General features: G+C 39.7%; 1 protein-coding gene across 1 annotated transcript; it reads left to right on the top strand.

Moving 5' to 3' along the window:
* The first annotated feature begins 160 nt into the window (after positions 1 to 160).
* LOC104446871 (sodium/calcium exchanger NCL1) lies at positions 161 to 3,663 on the top strand. The gene is made up of 7 exons (XM_018873826.2): positions 161 to 548; positions 738 to 941; positions 1,192 to 1,373; positions 1,580 to 1,701; positions 1,842 to 2,112; positions 2,254 to 2,562; positions 3,329 to 3,663. Exons 1-7 carry the CDS (start codon positions 182 to 184, stop codon positions 3,575 to 3,577), a joined length of 1,704 nt encoding a protein of 567 aa, XP_018729371.2. The 5' UTR covers positions 161 to 181; the 3' UTR covers positions 3,578 to 3,663.
* Positions 3,664 to 18,137: the final 14,474 nt, after the last annotated feature.

Below are 18,137 nucleotides of genomic sequence, written 5' to 3'. Positions count from 1 at the left end.
TCTATCTCATGCATGCTGATGAAATGCATGTTCTAGTGTGCATGTCTCAGGAAATAGACTCGTCCAGTTAGTAAGATGGTGCATGCTTCTAAACTGAATCTAAATCTTTGTTTTCAATATCTTTGCTCATGTTCAGCTTCCTCCTCCTTACCAAGAAACAATTAACATCAGTCGGAAAACAATGAGGATCGCATTCTTCATTCTTCTGGTGTTCCTGACGAGCCGTTCGGCAGAATGCCGTTCCATCAAGCCGATCTTCAGCCTGATACCTGATGGCATGGCAAATCGAATCAACAGTAATTATTCAGCTCATCAGGAACTCAAGACAACGACCATCACATGCGACCTTACTTACTCATTCTTGCCGTGCACCACGGAGCTGTTGGGCGAGATCTTTCTCATCGTGGTGTATGAGTTCTTGCTTGGTTATGCAGCCAACTGTGTCAACTCGGGGTCGGAGCTGTTCCTCCGGATGTTCGGGACTGGAATCTTCAGCTCCAGTTTGTTCCAAATTCTTGGATCCCTTCCCTCAGTGATCATAATGCTTGGTGAGAAAAAAGATCCATTTCAATGCACTTATTATCTCAACATGTTTCCCCGACTATATTTTGCATCGAGTAAAACTGGGTACGAAGACCAATTTACGGCTTTGCTGTCACCCTTATTGAACTAGATGTTCCTTGTTTCTATTAAAGTACATCAAACTCTTTTTATCAAGCACTTACCTTGGTTCACAGTCAGTAGTATTTCATCAAGCGTGGAAACGGTCGAGACAACAGCTGCAATGGGGATGGCCATGCTCACAGGATCGGCAGTTTATAGCCTCACAATAGTGTGGGGCTCCGTTGTTGCATTCGGAAGCCATAGTATCTCAAAAACTTCATCTTCTTCAATCACGTGGTCCAGTCAACCAACTAGGAAGTTGGTCACTCTACTAACAGGTTTCCCTTCAATACTTTGGTCCGAAAGAATTATTAATCTTTACTATATAAAAAGTAATCTCGGGTTTAACATGTTCAATGAACTAATTTAAGTATGACAAGAGGGGGTATTGAAATATGCCACGTCCTTTGACTGTAAGGTTTCTAAGCTCTTGTATACATGCACCTATCACTTCAAGTTTCGTATAGATGTTGCATAAGAAGAGATTCTACATATATTCTGGTCATTCTCTTCCTTCTGGTATTGTAGGTTCTGGCATAGAAACTGACACGGAGACCAAGAAAATTGCCAGTATCATGTTCGTTTCCATGATTCCATTTCTTATCCTCCAATTGGCAAAGATCATCAATTCGACTACTGGGACAAAAGTAGTGGTCTCGATCACTCTCGGAGTTACTGTCATCTTGCTCATTGCAGACTACACACTCCTGGTAAAATGATATTCCATGTCATTACAAGATCCCTCTAACAACCTCGATTAATTTCTCATTATTTTTTCTTTTCTCCATTCAAGAAAATTATACGGAGACACTTTCGTAATTTGTATAACAAAATGCGCAATAGGTATTGTATGGCGTATGATTTCAGTTAACCCTTATTCTTCGCCATCTTACGTTGAAAAAGAAATTTTGTGCAGGTGTTTAGACCATGGATTCAGGAGAAGTCATTTGCATACATAACAAGCAAGTACTCAGGAAACAGCAAATTTCTGAGTCTTTGCATAGTTGATGGGAAGACCAGTGAATCTCGTATAAAAGAGTAAAAGAAAATTTCTCGACTTTTTCAATAAAATTTACAAATTCAATGTATAAGCATTGTGCTTCTTCTTCTTCCACGTTTTTTATATTTTATTTTTTAAAATTTTCGGGCTTGACCTTCACCATTTCATGCACCTTCAGGGTGTTTCGAAAGATCAATCAGAATAATGATTCACAAGTATCGAAGGCGGAGCTATATTCATTCCTGCTAGGATTACAGGAGGGAGCAGATGTGAGCACCGATGATTATGCAGTTGCTATGATGACAAAATTGGACGATTCACATGATGCATCCCTCAGTGAAATGGAATTTGTTCAAGGAATAACCAAATGGTTGAATCAGGGAACATTAGCTTCAAATAGTCATGCTCAAGATTTGGCAAAGTCGAGATCTCGAAGCAACAATTCCACGGTAGACACCTTAAACCTAAACACATCTCGATATCATATTCTCGATGCTGATAGACTCTAGCCCCTTATTCAAGAGGTCGTTGTGATCCTGTTGCAAAATATCACCATGTTATATTCGTAATACATTGCCATGGGTACGCAGGGAGCAACAGAAGAGCAAGAAAGGTTACTGTCACAACAAGATACGACTAGCAAACCCAGAAGTGCACTTGCAATCTCATGGAACTACGCAAAAGCCAGTTTCTTGATCGTTCTGGGGACAACGATGATGGTCATTCTTGGCTCACCACTCATGCAAAGCTTTCAAGATGTCGCAAGCGACTTGAACATGCCCTCATTCTTGGTCTCCTACGTGATGCTTCCCTTGGCCATGAGCTACAAGCAAGCATTAGGAGCCATTACTTCTGCCAGAAAGAAGACATTGAAGGACATTTCTGGGCCGATGAGTGAGGTATATAGACACATCCTTCTGTCCTCATGTGCTAAATTTAGTACTTCTTAGTGTATGAAACGAGTCTTGAAATCTCATCGATCCTATTAGATCTGGATCTACCGTAGACTTAACATGTACGAATAGTAAAAAATTCATAACCTAATTGTGGGGCTTAACGTATTTCAATGACTTACCATGCACGTGCGCTTGCACGCACAGAGTCTCTACCTAGAACAAGGGATGAGCAAGTCGCTAATCTTACAATCGATAGGTACAAGAAGTTTTCTTAAGGCGTTCCTCATTCTACCATTACGGATTATGAATAACTTGCCCATTTTCCTGCCACGAAAGAAAGCACAAACGAAATTATCTTTGGTAAAAGTGGCATGTCTATTACAGATCTCTACCAATGAACAAAACATATCTTCTTTAATATTGAACGTGCCCACTACATGTGAGCATGGTGGCTTACATGGATTCTCGGGGACCGATCAGTCGAACCAGAGGTCCCGATACCCCGTTGTTGTAAAAAGAGCCCTTTGTACATATCACATCACTATTTACAGAGCGAACATTTGCTGGACGGATTTATTTTTCAACTTTTCTTCCAGAAATGGAAATGCTTATAGATTTCGAATCACGCATTTTAAGTATACATGAACAGGGAAAGCATAAGCTCCCACATTTCCATCGCACATCCACTTGCGAACGTTGAGGCATGATATGTTGTTCAATTTCTCCTCCTAATAACAGGAAGTACATACTTCAATTTTCTGCAATGCAGGTCTATCGCGGGGTGTTCCTGAACAACTTAATGGGGCTAGTCACCTTTTTATTGCTCCTTCTCATCAAGGACATATCCTGGAATGTCTCGGCCGAAGTTCTGGTCGTGCTCTTGATATGCAGTTTCATGGGCGTCCTCACGAGCTTACGCACCCAGTTCCCCCTCTGGACCGCCGTTCTTGCATATTCTCTCTACCCATTTTCGATCCTGCTTCTCTACGTTCTCACCAGTGTTCTGGGCTGGTCTTAGGGCTTTCCTTTTACCGCTATTTCCGAGAATTCAACGATGAAGGAGATCAGTGTTTTTAATTTCAGAAGTTGCAGTGGCGCATTACCGAAGGCCTTGAATTGAATCGCTTTATTCTAAAAGCTATATTTTCTTGTCATCTAGAGATTTTAGGTCTAATATCGGGCGACCATTGGGGGTCAAGTGAACATTGTGATGTATTTTCAGATAATTTCCTTACTTGAAATGGCGCTTAATTGTCCATGGGTGTCTATGCTGGTCCTATGCATTCCGTTTCCAATCGAAAATTGATTAGCATTCTATTAGCGACACAAGTTGGTTTTGGGACTTTTTGACACGGTGTGACCCAGCTCTACTCCTACTAGCACCATGGAGAGGCGGCGGTGAAGGAATTGCTTAAAACGAGTGGCACTTAAACTTCAACTCGATGCTATATTGCAGTGGCAGAAGCTCTTTAATAATGTCCATAAGGGTCGCCAATTAGGATTGCCCCTTACTAATCTGTTCACTTATTAAAAATAGCGAAAAAGGATGTTCAACTCTTGCTCACACTTGATAGCAATCCTCTCCCTCTTTATGATCTACCATTGGGACAAAATATCATACAAGGGTAGTAACTGATCATCAAAATTTGCGGGTGTCGTGTGAGCCCCATACGGGTCTCACTCGATGTGACGGTCTTAGTTCATATTAGGAGATTAGTTTCACTAAATAATATTCTTGCACATCTGGCATTTTCCTTTTTTCTCTTGTACGGTAAAAACTAACAATGAAACAGTGTCGTTTAACACAAATATAAGGAGAAAGACAGTTTCGAAAGCCGCATGGATGGCATGTACAAGCAGAGCTCACTGACCAACAAGACGATTGGCCTAATGGTAAATTGGTCGCAAGTCTTTCATGAGTTCGATTCACATTTGAACAAACTTTTGAATGGCTTATGCCGCATTGTTAGCACACACCTAATGTGAAAAGACATCCCCGCTATTAAAATTTTGGTATGTTTGCAGCATGAGGCTCGTCAATCTAGAACTTTGGTTTGCATGTGGTGTGGAGTCTCAATCACTCAAACCGTACATTTCGTAGTGGGTATAGGACATTTATAATAAAGCCCAGAGGGGTAACAGCCCACCATTCTATTTATTAAGAAGAATTGCAGAGAATGTTAACTCGGGGTCTAACGGATAATTGGGTACATGCATTTTAAAGCATGGCGGATCAAAGTTCAAGTCTTTGTGGAATTATCCCTGAATTTATTAAATTTTTTGTAGGCATTATCTCCACTTGTCCGACAACTCTCAATTATCACACACGTTTCTGTTCGAAATTCCTGATTTAACAATTTTACCGAACCACTTAATCAATAAGTTAGGAACGGATTGAGATCAAATCTAAACTTTGAATGCTCGGACACTGTAAATTCAAAATATAGCAACTTTATAAAGTAATGGATTGAGGAAAATTCAAAATTTGGCGAGCATGTACAAAACTCATCAAGAGATTCAAATGATATAAATGATATAGGAAATTTACACATAGATAAGTTAGAATTTATAATCAGTGACTGTGATTTTCTCGAAGGGAACCCAAGATTGGCACAGTTGATTAGGGCGTTATGGATTTCCATTCAAAAATTGAAGATCACCTATTGAAATCTCACCAATTACGTGTAAACTACTTTGGATGTCACTAACATAGACCAAAGTTATGTGAAGTTAATCAATTCATGGAGCTCACAGAGTATTTCATGATCCTCCAGATAGCTAGAAATCCAAAATTTGGCAAGCATATACAAAACTCATCAAGAGATTCAAACGATACATATGATATAGGAAATTTACACAGGATAAGTCAAAATTTGTAATCAATGGCTGTGATTTTCTTGAAGGGAACCCAAGATTGGCATGGTTGACTAGGGCGTTATGGATTTCCATTCAAAAATTGAAGATCACCTATTGAAATCCCACCAATTACGTGCAAACTACTTTGGGTGTCACTAACATTGACCAAAGATATGTGAACTTAATTGATTCATGGCCTTGCAGAGTGTTTCAACCATCCAAATAGTTAGAAATTCAAAATTTGTTGAGCATGTACAAAAACAAGAGATTCAAAAGATACACATGATAGGGAAAATTAACATAGGGATATTGTAATTAGTGACTATGATTTTCTCGAATGGAACCCCTTATAGGATTTATGGGGCTTGCAAAGTGTTTCATAAGCTTTTAGATATTTTGGGTCTTAACGTTTGTGCCCATGGATTATTATTATTATTATTATTATTATTATTATTATTATTATTATTATTATTATTATTATTATTGCTGCTGCTGCTGCTGCTGCTTCTTCTGCTGCTGCTGCTGTTGCTGCTTCTGCTGCTGCTGCTGCTGTTGCTGCTTCTGCTGCTGCTGCTGCTGCTGCTGCTTCTGTTGCTGCTGCTGCTGCTGCTTCTGTTGCTGCTGCTGCTGCTGCTGCTGCTGCTGCTTCTATTGCTGCTGCTGCTGATGCTGCTGCTGCTGCTGCTGTTACTGTTGCTGTTGCTGTTGCTGTTGTTGTTGTTGTTATTAAAAAGATTCTCTCAAATGTTATTATCCCAGTAGGACGTCTATCTTATATATTAAAATTAACAAACTGAATTTTTTTTTTTCCGTAAACTTTTGAACAAAACAAAAGGAATACTTACTGCCACCTAATATTTTTAACGTTCAGTGAAATGTGGAGTTTTGTTATTACATTATTGTCAGAAAACCATGCGTCAGACAGGACTTGGCAACGGTATAAGGACCAACACAAGCAAATACTTTCTTATTAGGCCTAGGAACTTACAACAGAAAAACTAACGACTCTATTGGATCAAAGGTCTATAAACAGAACAAAAGGAATACTTACTGCCACCTAATATTTTTAAGGTTCAGTGAAATGTGGAGTTTTGTTATTACATTATTGTCAGAAAACCACGCGGCAGACAGGACTCGGCAACGGTATAAGGACCAACACAAGCAAATACTTTCTTATTAGGCCTAGGAACTTACAACAGAAAAACTAACGACTCTATTGGATCAGAGCTCTATAGAAGGAAAGAATTAATCTGTAGTTTGGCCTCAGCTCTGTGAGTTTTAAGAATTAATCTGTAGTTTGGCCTCCGCTTTGCTAGTTTTTTTTTTGGTCAAAATAAGTAGCTTTCATTACTTGCCAAAAAGCGGATAACAAGCATATTCAACATCTAAGCATAGGATTAAGCAAAGGGGGTGGGGAGGATTATCAATCCAACTCGGTGGGAGGGAGCCAATTCGATGGGCCCTTGTGACCCAATTGGCCGCTTGGTTGGCATCTCTAGGCTGAAAGATATGCCGGGCTTGAGGATGAAGACCCAACAGAAAAGTACAATCGCTTATAAGGGACTTGGCAGCCCACAGTGCGTCCCTCTGTCCCATAATGCTTTCAACAGCCACTAAATTATCTGAAGCAAAGAGATGGTACAGTTCAGAAACTGAACTGAACTCAGTTCGTGGGGCTCATGTGTCCAACATCTTCTTCAACCAGAGCAGCCCCTCTCTCACGGTTAGGGTTTCCGCCACCAGAGCCGAAGTAGCATGGATTGGCTTTGCAAGACCATCAACATGTCAAATTATCAAGTTTATGTCACTGCGACCGTGAGCCCCATGATCGGACAGGATCGATCCCTTCAACACGGTCGTCCCGTGACGGTAGCTTACGATATTACATCATATTTTCAACCTGACGCTGGATTCCCGTTTACTTAGACGATAAGTCAGTGCTTTGGTACCACTATCCCCACGATCCGTGGATAATTCGCCGTCATCACTTGCTCAGAGGATTATATCTTCCTCGCTGACCAACATGGGCTTGCCATCTGCGTTAGAACGGTTGAGATGAATCGAACATTCCGCGGCAGACGTTGACTGTGAAGTGGGTCAATCCCTGGAAGAAATAGTCTTGAGGATCTTGGATGTGGCAAGCCGAGTAGCAAATTTATCCCAGATTTTCCTTAATAAGAACTGAACTTGGACGAGAGACGCCGACAATAACACTATGCGTAGAAGCACTGACGTCATGGTCTCATCCAGATCTAGGCAAGGCGGCCTTGCTCATAGCCGTGATGATCTTGCATAGATCTGGGGGGGCCCCAGCCCTTGCTAGTGCTGGCAAGGGCTTTGCGGCCACAGTGAAAGAAAAAAATAAGAAAAGAAGGAAAAGAGAAGAAAATGAAAAAGGAAATAAATAAATAATTCAATTTTAAAAAATGAAATAATTTGTCCACATCGACTTTAGTCATGCCATGTAGGTTGACATCCATATCAAAGATGGAATAAATTGGTAAAACATTAAAATGTTTAAAACTTAATTAGCCAAATTGAAAGGTTTATGACTGATTTAACACGAGTACAATAGGTTAGGACTTTGGTAATTATTTCCCATCTAAAGCATGGAAACTAGGAATGTTTCAAGTGTGATGATAGGAGGAATGCTAGTCCTCTTCATTTTTTATTGGGAAAATTATTCAAAAAGTCATAAATCTTTTATATGGAGGCCAACTTAGTCCTAAAATTTTCAATTGTGCCAATTTAATCCTAAATCTTTTGATGATTTGCCAATTTAGTCTTAAATTTTTCAATTGTGCCACTTAGTCCTAAACTTTTGATGATTTGTCAATTCAATTATAAACTTTTGATGATTTGTCAATTCAATTATAAACTTTTAACGATTTGCCAATGTATTCCTTAGGCAAATATCCGAATAATAGGTTTAGGACTAAGTGGTACAATTGAAATGTGTAGGACTAAATTGATGCAATTGAAAGGTTTAGAATTAAATTGGCCATCATACAATAGATTTAACTTTTTGGACAATTATCCATTTTTAACTTGTTAATTATGGTTGATGAGAGTTGATTTCATATTGGTATAGATATAAATTTCATAAATGACGTGGCGACTTATTTCTTGTTTTCAATTTGACAATCTGAAAAGATCCATTAGGGAAAAAGTTAGTGATCTATCAATGTGGCATCAAATGATCTCACTAACTAGAACCCATAGTCTGGCAAACCCAACCATGGTGGTTGGGAATTAGCATGGATCATATCGCCATGACCTGTCAAAGACGAGGCACTTGTAACACCCCACCACTTTAATACCCCACTTAGTTATAAACTCACGTTGCTTAGCAATTCACATGATCATGTTTAATCCTCTGTTTTCAAGATGTTGCGCCAAATTCAAAATGTTCCCCTGTAAATAAGAGTACAGAAACATGCACTATACTGCATTTGGATGAAGCGCAAAGATCTGGCGGCAAGACTCTTCAAGGTATCTTTCCTAATAATTACACATTGCATTTGGATGAAATGCAATTATAGACGATTTCAAAAAAATCAACTAACATCCATATTATTTTGACCAAGGTGTGTAAAAATATAAGGGATAGAGCTTCACCTTAACAAAAAATTAATTCCTTATCAAACGTTGTGTTGGCTATTATTTGGAGACATCCTACCTCCATCTTTTTAAATTATTCTCTCTATTTAAAATGCTGGGGAATGCCCCTAAGCTGTTGTATTTCATATGCTCTACAAATACTTACATTTTCAACCAAAAAAATATATATATGCACTATACGATGTCTCTCCTTTTCTTTTTTTCTTTTGTATTTTTCATTTTTTTAGTTTGTTCAACTTCATATTTATATGGGATGTAAGAAACATAATTTTCTCATGAGTTTAAGGGTTCTAAGATGTAGAGCTCCCTATTTCGTTAATTGATTTATGGATTAGTCCAATAAAAGAAACTATAGTTCAATCCGATCAAACCTTCAAAGGGAGGAAACGAGGGCAAAAGGACACAGAACAAGAAGCAAAATGTCAGTGTTCTTAATAGATTTGCAAGGTGGATTAAACCCAATGATTTCTAACTACTCTTCACATTTACATAAATGTGTACAAAACATATCTCTGCTCTTTGGCAATATTTATGTGTGAAGGGTTCTACGCATCATTCTTCACATGTAAACCCTAGCCAAAGACCCTGTACAAGTCATTTTCATTCTTTTGCATCGACACTCATCTAACAGTGTCAAATACGATAGTGGTGACGATGGAATTTTCTAGGAAACTAAAATTAAAGGAGTGTTTATTATAAAAGAACTATGTTTGAAAGATAATGATGGATGCTCGCTCGTTTTGGAAGAGAGTTTTGGTGACTACTTGTTTGAATAAAGTAGTCATGGTTCCAAACTAATATGGGAAAAGTGTTAAAAACAAAGTCTTAAACCTATTGAATTAATGTCAATTTTGTCCTAAACCTTTTGATTTAGTGTCAATTCAATCATTCCAATTATTTTTAACAAGATTTTGCTAACGTGGATGCTAGCTAGCTTATGTGGCATCGCCGGTACTAACATGAATAATTTTTAATAATGCTTCAATATTTTTGATATTTTGAATTATTTTTTCTGATTTGTCTCTTTCATTTTTTATTTATTTACATTTCTTCTTCCTTTGGCCGATGACTGGCTATCGACCATGACAACGCGAGCTTGCCTTGCTTGGGCAAAGGTCACCGTCGCTCGCCATAGGAGAGGCTTGGTTGGGTAAGGGTCAACCTCACCACTAGCTTGGGCGAGGGCTCCCCTCGCCAGATCTAGTGAGGCTGCCTTAGTCTTGGCAATGGGAGCCCTCACCGAGGCTCACCCTCGCCCAACCAAGCCTTGTTTGTAGCAGGTGATGATGACCCTCGCCTATGTGAGGCCAACTCGATTTGCCATGGCCAATGGCTGATCACTGACCAAAGAAATGAAAAAAAAAATGAAAAAATCTGAAAATTAATTAAAAATATTAAAATATTATTGAAAATTATCCACGTTAACATTTGTTGTGCCATGTAGGACGATAGGCACCCATGTTAGCAAAATCTGGCTAAAATTAATTGAAAGAACTAAATTGACACTAGATTAAAATATTTAGGACTACATTAGCATAAATGCAATAAGTTTGTGAATTTTTTTAATATTTCTCTTATTTTGATACCAATTCTTGTTCTCTTGTCTCAATGAGGAATTAATAGCCTTCAAATGACATAATATTCTTTTTTTTTTTTGGTAGGAAATGGCGTAATATGCAAAAAAAAAAAAAAAAAAAATCAGCATTAAGTCTAGCCCTAATCTATCCTAAATCTTTTTTGTCCATAAAAATCCTCCAACTTTAGGTCTTGTCTCAAGTCTACTATGAAATTTTTTGTCTCATAAAAAAAATCCTCAACTTTATGTTCAATTCCAATCTACCCTAAACTTCTTTTTATCTAATAAAAAACCATCAACTTTTACTTCAGTCCCAAATCTGCCTGTATTAATCCTCTATCCAAAATTTCTCTTGATAACCAAGAAATGAAAAAACTCCTGAGCGTGAGTTGTTCAAATATCCTAAGCACAAACTCTCCAACCATGAGAGATGGAAGGCTCACGAGCACGGGAGATTGAATGATGAGCACGAAATAGAAGATCCTCAAGTGAGATAAAAGGAAAACTCTCATAAGAGTAAGAGCAATTGAAGAAAGCGAGATTGGGACACCTGGAGTGCCATAACTTGGCATGGAGGGACACTTAAGTGCCATAACTTTAAAATGGTACACTTAAGTGCCAATATCGGAGTAAAATGGGACATTTAAATGCCACTCCGGCGAAAATCCGGCCAAATGGCTGACGTGGCAATTTTCCGGCGAGTTTGGTCCAAACGGCGTCGTTTTGCAGGCGACGTGGCGGAGAAAACGCAAAACGACGCCGTTTCGTGTCTACGTGTAAATAATAATATATAAATTAATTAAATTAGATTTAAAATATTCAAAAATTTTAAAAAAAAAATTAAAAATTAAGAAATTAAGAAAATTTTAAAAATTTTAAAAATTTAAAAATTAAGAAAAATTAAAAAAAAATAAAAATTAAGAAAAATTAAAAATTAAAAAAATTTAAAAAAATTTAAAAAAAAGGGAGGGGGAGGTCGAACGGGCGACTCCTCGCCGCCGCCGCCTCCCCCGCCGTCGTCGGGGAAGGGCCGGCGACGGAGGGGGAGGGTCGGCCGGTCGCCCCCGCCCCCGACCGACCGACGGCGAGGGCTGCGAGCCCTCGCCGGATCGCGGCAAGGGCCACGACCCTCACCCTGCATCCGGGCGAGGGCTCGCCGGCCCTCGCCGACCTCGGCCGGGCCCGGCGACCCAGCCGACCCTCCCCACTCCGTCCGACCCTTCCCGGCGGGCGGGAGGAGGCAACGAGGGCCCGCGAGCCCTCACCGGATCCGGGCGAGGGCCGTGACCCTCGCCCTAGATCTAGGCGTGGGCCGCGACCCTCACCCAGATCCGACGAGGGCTCGCGGGCCCTCGCCGCCCTCCGCCGCCGGGAAGGGCCGGCGACGGAGTGGGAGGGTCGGCCGGCGAGGCCGGCCAATCGGGCGGCGAGGGCCCGCGAGCCCTCGCCCAGATCTAGGGCGAGGTCGCAGCCCTCACCGCGATCCGGCGAGGGCTCGCAGCCCTCACCGTCCGTCGGCCGGGGGCCGCGACCTCGGCACCCTCCCCCTCGCCGGCCCTTCCCGGCGACGGCGGGGAGGTGGCGATGGCGAGGGAGCCGCCCGTTCTACCTCCCCCTTTTTTAATTTTTTTTCTTAATTTTTTAAAATTTTCTTAATTTTTTAAAATTTTTCTTAATTTTTTAAAATTTTTAAAATTTGCTTATTTTTTAAAATTTTTGAATATTTTAAATTTAATTTAATTAATTTTTATATTATTATTTACACGTAGACACGAAACGACGTCGTTTTGCATTTTCTCCGCCACGTCGGCGCAAAACGACGCCGTTTTGGACCAAAGTCGCCACGTAAGCCATTTGGCCGGATCTTCGCTTCGAGTGGCACTTAAGTGTCCCATTTAATTTCAAAACTGGTACTCAAGTGTACCATTTTAAAGTTATGGCACTTAAGTGTCCTCGGTGCCAAGTTATGGCACTTGGGCTGTACTTTTGCCGAAGAAAGCCAACCTAATTGCTTCAGTTTTTACACAAATTTCACATTCAAGATGACATCCTTTGGGTTCATGTGGAAATTCATCTCTAAAAGACGTCCTTTTGGATTTGAAATTTAGAGAAAAACTATAGCAATGGTGTGGAAATGCCACATTACCAAGTACAATTTTAGATGGAGTGTTAATGGAGGTAGATACGAGACTCAAGTAAAAGTTGATGATTTTTATATACAAAAAGAAGAAGAAAAGTTTAGTGTAAAATTGGAAACTAGTGGTTTTTTGTAAGACAAAAAAAAAAAAAACGATTGGGGTGGAATTGGGACAAAACCAAAGGCTAAGAATATTTTATGAGACGAAAAAAAAATTATGATAAAATTGGAACTAGATCTAAAGTTAATGGTTTTTTTTTTAGAGTATTAGGCCGCTTTCAAATTTGTCTCTATGTGTTTTGCGAGAAATGAAAAATTGAAATTTTTTTTTCCTAAAAATGATTATTTGTATTGCTTAAAATAACTAGTCAATCAAAAATATTTTCATTATTAAGAACAATTTATATCTAAATATTTTTATACATGATAAAAATATTTTTTGTCCTTTTATTTTTGCAAGCGATATGAACAATCAATTTTTTTATAAATATTTTCTAAATCATTTATTATATGTGAAACAAAAAAAGCCTTAAGGTTGAAATGCATGTGTGAGTTAAGTTAGAGAAGTCCAACATTAAAGAATTGATGTGGTGGTAACTAGTTGATATATCCTAGTTAGCCCAAAACTCATCACTTTAAACTTTTAGTGAAAGTTGGTATAATTGGATATGTTGATAGGTTCACATCTTCTAGGGTGAAGGTATTAAGCTTTTGCCACGCACTCCCAATAATTTATATCAAAGGCAGGTAAGTTGTTGGGCTCCCAAATCTATTTTCAGTGTTTGGTGAATATTATAAAAAAAGAAATATTAAGGCGGTGAGCGTTGTGGTATGGTAACACAGTCCCAATGGTATCCTCCATTTTTTGGTCTAGAGAAAGAGACCACGGATGAAAGTAGGCATTGGAGAATAGTTGGATTAAGGGGGAGCAATCCAACTAGATAAGCTAATAGACTCCCTCTTGGCTATCTTCTAAGATGAAGATATCAGATTTCTACTGCACTCTACCAATAATACTAAAAAATTATCAGACTCCGATACTAGAATATAAACAATGGGGAGATTTGTTGGTTGGGTTTGCCTCTATGGGGCCCAGCTAACATTAAAAAGAAAAGGTCAAAAGTCAAAAAGAAAAGACGTGAAGAGATAAAACTCTCTAGCATCCTAGAGAGGAGAGTGGGAGTGTTCTTGCAAAGGCTAGAAGGCACGTACATAGAGGGGGAAAGAAGGAGGGTTGGCAGTCCAGTTTTAATGCCCAAGTGTTGTTGAAATAGATAAAATTTCAATTTATTATTCGTGAGACTAAGGTCTACAAGATAATTGATTTAGTTTGCTAAAATCCTTCTCTAAGTTGTCTCTCATATTCTTCAACCATGGTTAGGGTTTCTTACTACATTTGTGTAAATTCACCTTCATGGTAATGAAATATTGTTGTATCGTTAATGTTGAGCCTCTATCTTTGGTGATTAGTGGAAGTTTTTGAGTAGCGTTTGATTTTTCCCGCATTGGGTTTTTCACGTAAAAATCTTGGTATTATTGTTACTTTGTTTCTTAATTAGCACTATATTTACTGTTTTGAGGTCATATTTGTAGAATGCACTATTGGCTGTCCCCTGGTTCTCCCCAACACTTAAATTCATCTTCTTCATAGGGGTATTCACTAGCCAGCTTTTTCTTTTTCTTTTTTTTTTTCTTTTTTTGGTCGGTCAATGGCCAGCTTTATTTGGTGTCAAATGTTGGCAAAATTTGGCAACGAAAGGATAGGTGGACTTTTCAAAACTAATTTTTACGTTACTCAACTCTCCATTTAAGTTATTCAAATGTTTGTAAGGGATATATAAATGGCGAAGGAGGCCCATAATGGTTTCTCGAGTTGAGTTAAAATGTTCATGAACGAGATGGCCGTGGGTAACTCAGAAACGCAATTACCCGGTGGCTTAACTCAAGATTGTTGGCATTTGGTCGCATAGTTTGAATCCCGTAATTTCGTCAGGCTTCCAAAAGATAAAAGTGATTCTGAAGTAAGCCTTTCTCTCATTAGATTGAACGCTAAGGCAAATGCAACCGAAAAGAGTTTGCTTCCACGAATTCACCGGTTAATCAATTAGTTGGAGAGCTTTGTTTCCAAACATATTTATAGAAAAGGCAACATATGTGCGATTAGTAGTGAGTTTAGTCTTACATAATAAATGTGTTAACGGGATCTATTTCTCGACCACCTTTGGCTTTAGTTCCTTCCTTTCTAAGAGATCAAGTAAGTTCTTTGATATTACGTTCGATTAACTTGTAATTTTTTAATGGGCTTCCGCCTAGCTATTACAAAAAAAGTACTTTAAGTAAAAAAAAAAATCTCTTAATTTACTAATTAATAGCAGTTCCAATTCTCTCTTAAACATTTCAATTTGGCAACATTAACACCTGAATTTTTACCGGCAATTTGAATGTGATGTTTTTTAATATAAACAAATAAATAACAAACAAACAAATAAACAAGTAAAGAAAAGACAAAGCCCAACTCGACCACATATGCAAGAACCCAGATCGGCCCATCTGGTCGCAGCCCATTTTGAATATACTCAATTCACGGGGCTCAGAACAGTCAAGCTCAACTTAAAAGCATGCCAGACAGCGTTTCAATTCACTAATTTGCCCAAGCCCAATTCGCTCACTGGTACAGCCCGCAATTTGGGTCCACCTAGCCTGCTAAAAATCAAACCCGTCACCACCGGTCTCTGTTTCCAGGTCGCGCTGGTGTTGCTCTGTTTACCATGCCTTTCGGCCGATAGCTCGAATCGGTTCGTTCCCGATGGAAGCTCCTTCGCCGGCGACAATACTCTGGAGGAATTTCCAGAATCTTTGATCCCTGGTTCGTTAACTGTCCGCTACCGGCAACTGCGTCTTCAGGGTGAGATCCAAATACTCCATCTCGGTTTGCTTTTTATTAAGAACAGAGGTTTTGGGATCTCATCTGCTCTAGTCAAACACATGGAGCTTCATTATTCTTGGGTGATTCCTTGGCACATTGTATTTTTTGACGATAAACTGGATGTTGATCTCTTGCTTTCTTTGAACATAAACATCTCGATGGAATTTGCTCACCACCTGTTTGACGAAATGCCAAAACCATATCTGTGCTAATTTTCCTTGGTTTTTTTTATCATTCTGAATGTGTTTTAGCTTGATTTATACAAAAATTTCAGATTTTTTGGTCATTAGTTGCAGCTTTTGATGTACTTCTAGCTTGCGGAAAGCCCTACTAAGTCCCTTTTTTCCCTTTATTTTCTGTGTTGTTCGTCTCTATGATGATTCTGTGGTGGCCACCGGCAAGAGAACGCCTTGGACTCGATGTCCGATGATGTTCATCCAGACTTCCATTTCTCTAGGGTATCTCTTGTTCCTTGTCCGTGTATTGTACATGTCTACGAAGCTACGTTTGTGAAGGTAAGACGGCCAGCGGCTAATGGTGGTGATCCAGGGGTAGTCAGAGACAGTTGCCAGAGGAATATATGATGCCCTGGGGAAGTCATGGTTGTTCTGGTGATTTACATAAAGAATCTGTGTAGAATGTGCATTCCGTGAGCTAGAACTAAGCAAAGATCGACGGAGAAAAGAGTTAGAATAGAATTAGGCGCGTTTGGTAACGATTCTGCTCCTGAGCCGATTCGATAAGAACCGATTCTTTTGATTCTGTTCCCGGGACCGATTCCGAGTAAAAACACGTGTTTGGTAACCGTTCGAAATTTTTTATTCGGAATAGAATTGCGTTTGGTACCGTATTAATTGATTATGTTCCAAATTAATTTCTTTTGATTTTTAAATAAATTTTAAATAATTTCTTTTGATTTTTAAATAAATTTTAAATAATTTCTTTACTTTTTTACTTTTTTTTTTTTTTTCCTTTTCTTTTCTTTTTTTCTTTTTCTTTTTTTTTTTTTTTCCCATTTTTCCTATTCTTCTTCTTCTTCATTTGGCCGGTCGCCGGACCGGCGACGGCCAGACGAGGGCCGGCGACGCTCACCGGAGCGCCGCCCGCCCTCGGCGAGGTCGGCCTTCGTCGGCCGAGCCTCGCCGGGCAACCGGGCGAGGCTCGCCCGCCCCGCCGCCGGTGGCCGCCGGGCCTCGCCCGGCCTCGGCGAGGCCCGGCCTTGGCCACCGGCGGGCCGAGCGAGCCTCGCCGATGGCCAGCGAGCCTCACCGGCAGCCGGGCGAGGCTCACCGGTGGCTGGGCTTGCCTCCGGCGAGCTCGCCGGACCTCGCCCGGCTCGGCGAGCCTCCGCGATCTCGCCGGACCGCGGCCGGCGGCGGACCGGCGGCGGGCGGCGGCGGCGGGCGGTGGCAGCGGCGGCGGACGGCGGCGGGCGATGGCGAATGGCAACCGAGATGATGAAAGAGAAGAACAAGGTTTTACCGTTTTGATTCTTTTTTTCGATTCTCGGACGAGAATCAAATTTTTTTTATTCTCAAATCTTGTCCAAAATTGTTCCCGGAACAAATTTGTTCCCTGAACAAAAAATTTACCAAACGCGATTCTCGTCCCAAACTGATTCTCGGGAACAAAAAATCGAATCTGACTGTTTGGCAAGTTGCCAAACAGCCCTTAGTGTTCGGAAAACGTAGGACCGGAAAAAATATATTAAAAATAGAACTAAAAAATAATAAAAGATAGGAAAAGGCGAGCCTCAATTAGATTATTAGATCTCCGGATTACATTTAGTTCAGTTTCATTTTAGTTGGTGTGCATAACGTTTAGGGAATTCCATTTCTTGATTTTTAGGGCAACTTGAATTTTTAGATAGTTTTCCCTCGATGAAATATATAGCAGGATGTAAAAAAATGGATAAAGAATAAAAATTAAATAATAAAATTAAATTGAAAATAATGAAGAGTAGTAAAATATCTAATAAAAAAAAAGTTGTTAGCGTTTAGGTTAGAGCTACTTTTAAGGTAAGCTAGTTCATTTTCGTTTCAGGCTTTGTTTGTTTCACGGAAAATGTAGTGTTTTCGAAAATTGCATTCCAAAAAGCAATTTTTCAAGAAAATAACAATATTTTCTAGTGTTAGTTGAAATTTAAAAATAAAATAGAAAGTATTTTCCGCCATTTAGTAAAAAATATTTTCCTCCATTGATTCCTTTTCAATAATGATTTTCATTATTCTTTTTAAATCATTTTTAATTTTTAATTCTTTTTCTTTTTTTTTCTTCTTCTTCTTCCTTGGCCTTGGTTGGTCGCTAGCTATGGTGATGGTGGGAGAGCTAGGTCGGGCTCGAGCCTCACCCGAGGTCACTAGAGATTGATAAGGCTCTAGTGATCGAGCCTTGCCGAGTTCGCTAGCCTTCGCCTCACCACAGGCCGACAAGGCTCGAGCTAGCCTGTTGCTAATCATCGG

This window comes from Eucalyptus grandis, chromosome 5 (assembly GCF_016545825.1).
Source record: "Eucalyptus grandis isolate ANBG69807.140 chromosome 5, ASM1654582v1, whole genome shotgun sequence".
Classification (NCBI taxonomy): Eukaryota; Viridiplantae; Streptophyta; class Magnoliopsida; order Myrtales; family Myrtaceae; genus Eucalyptus; species Eucalyptus grandis.
The sequence above is the reverse complement of the archived record's forward strand: the minus strand, read 5'-3'. Positions and strand labels throughout refer to the sequence as shown.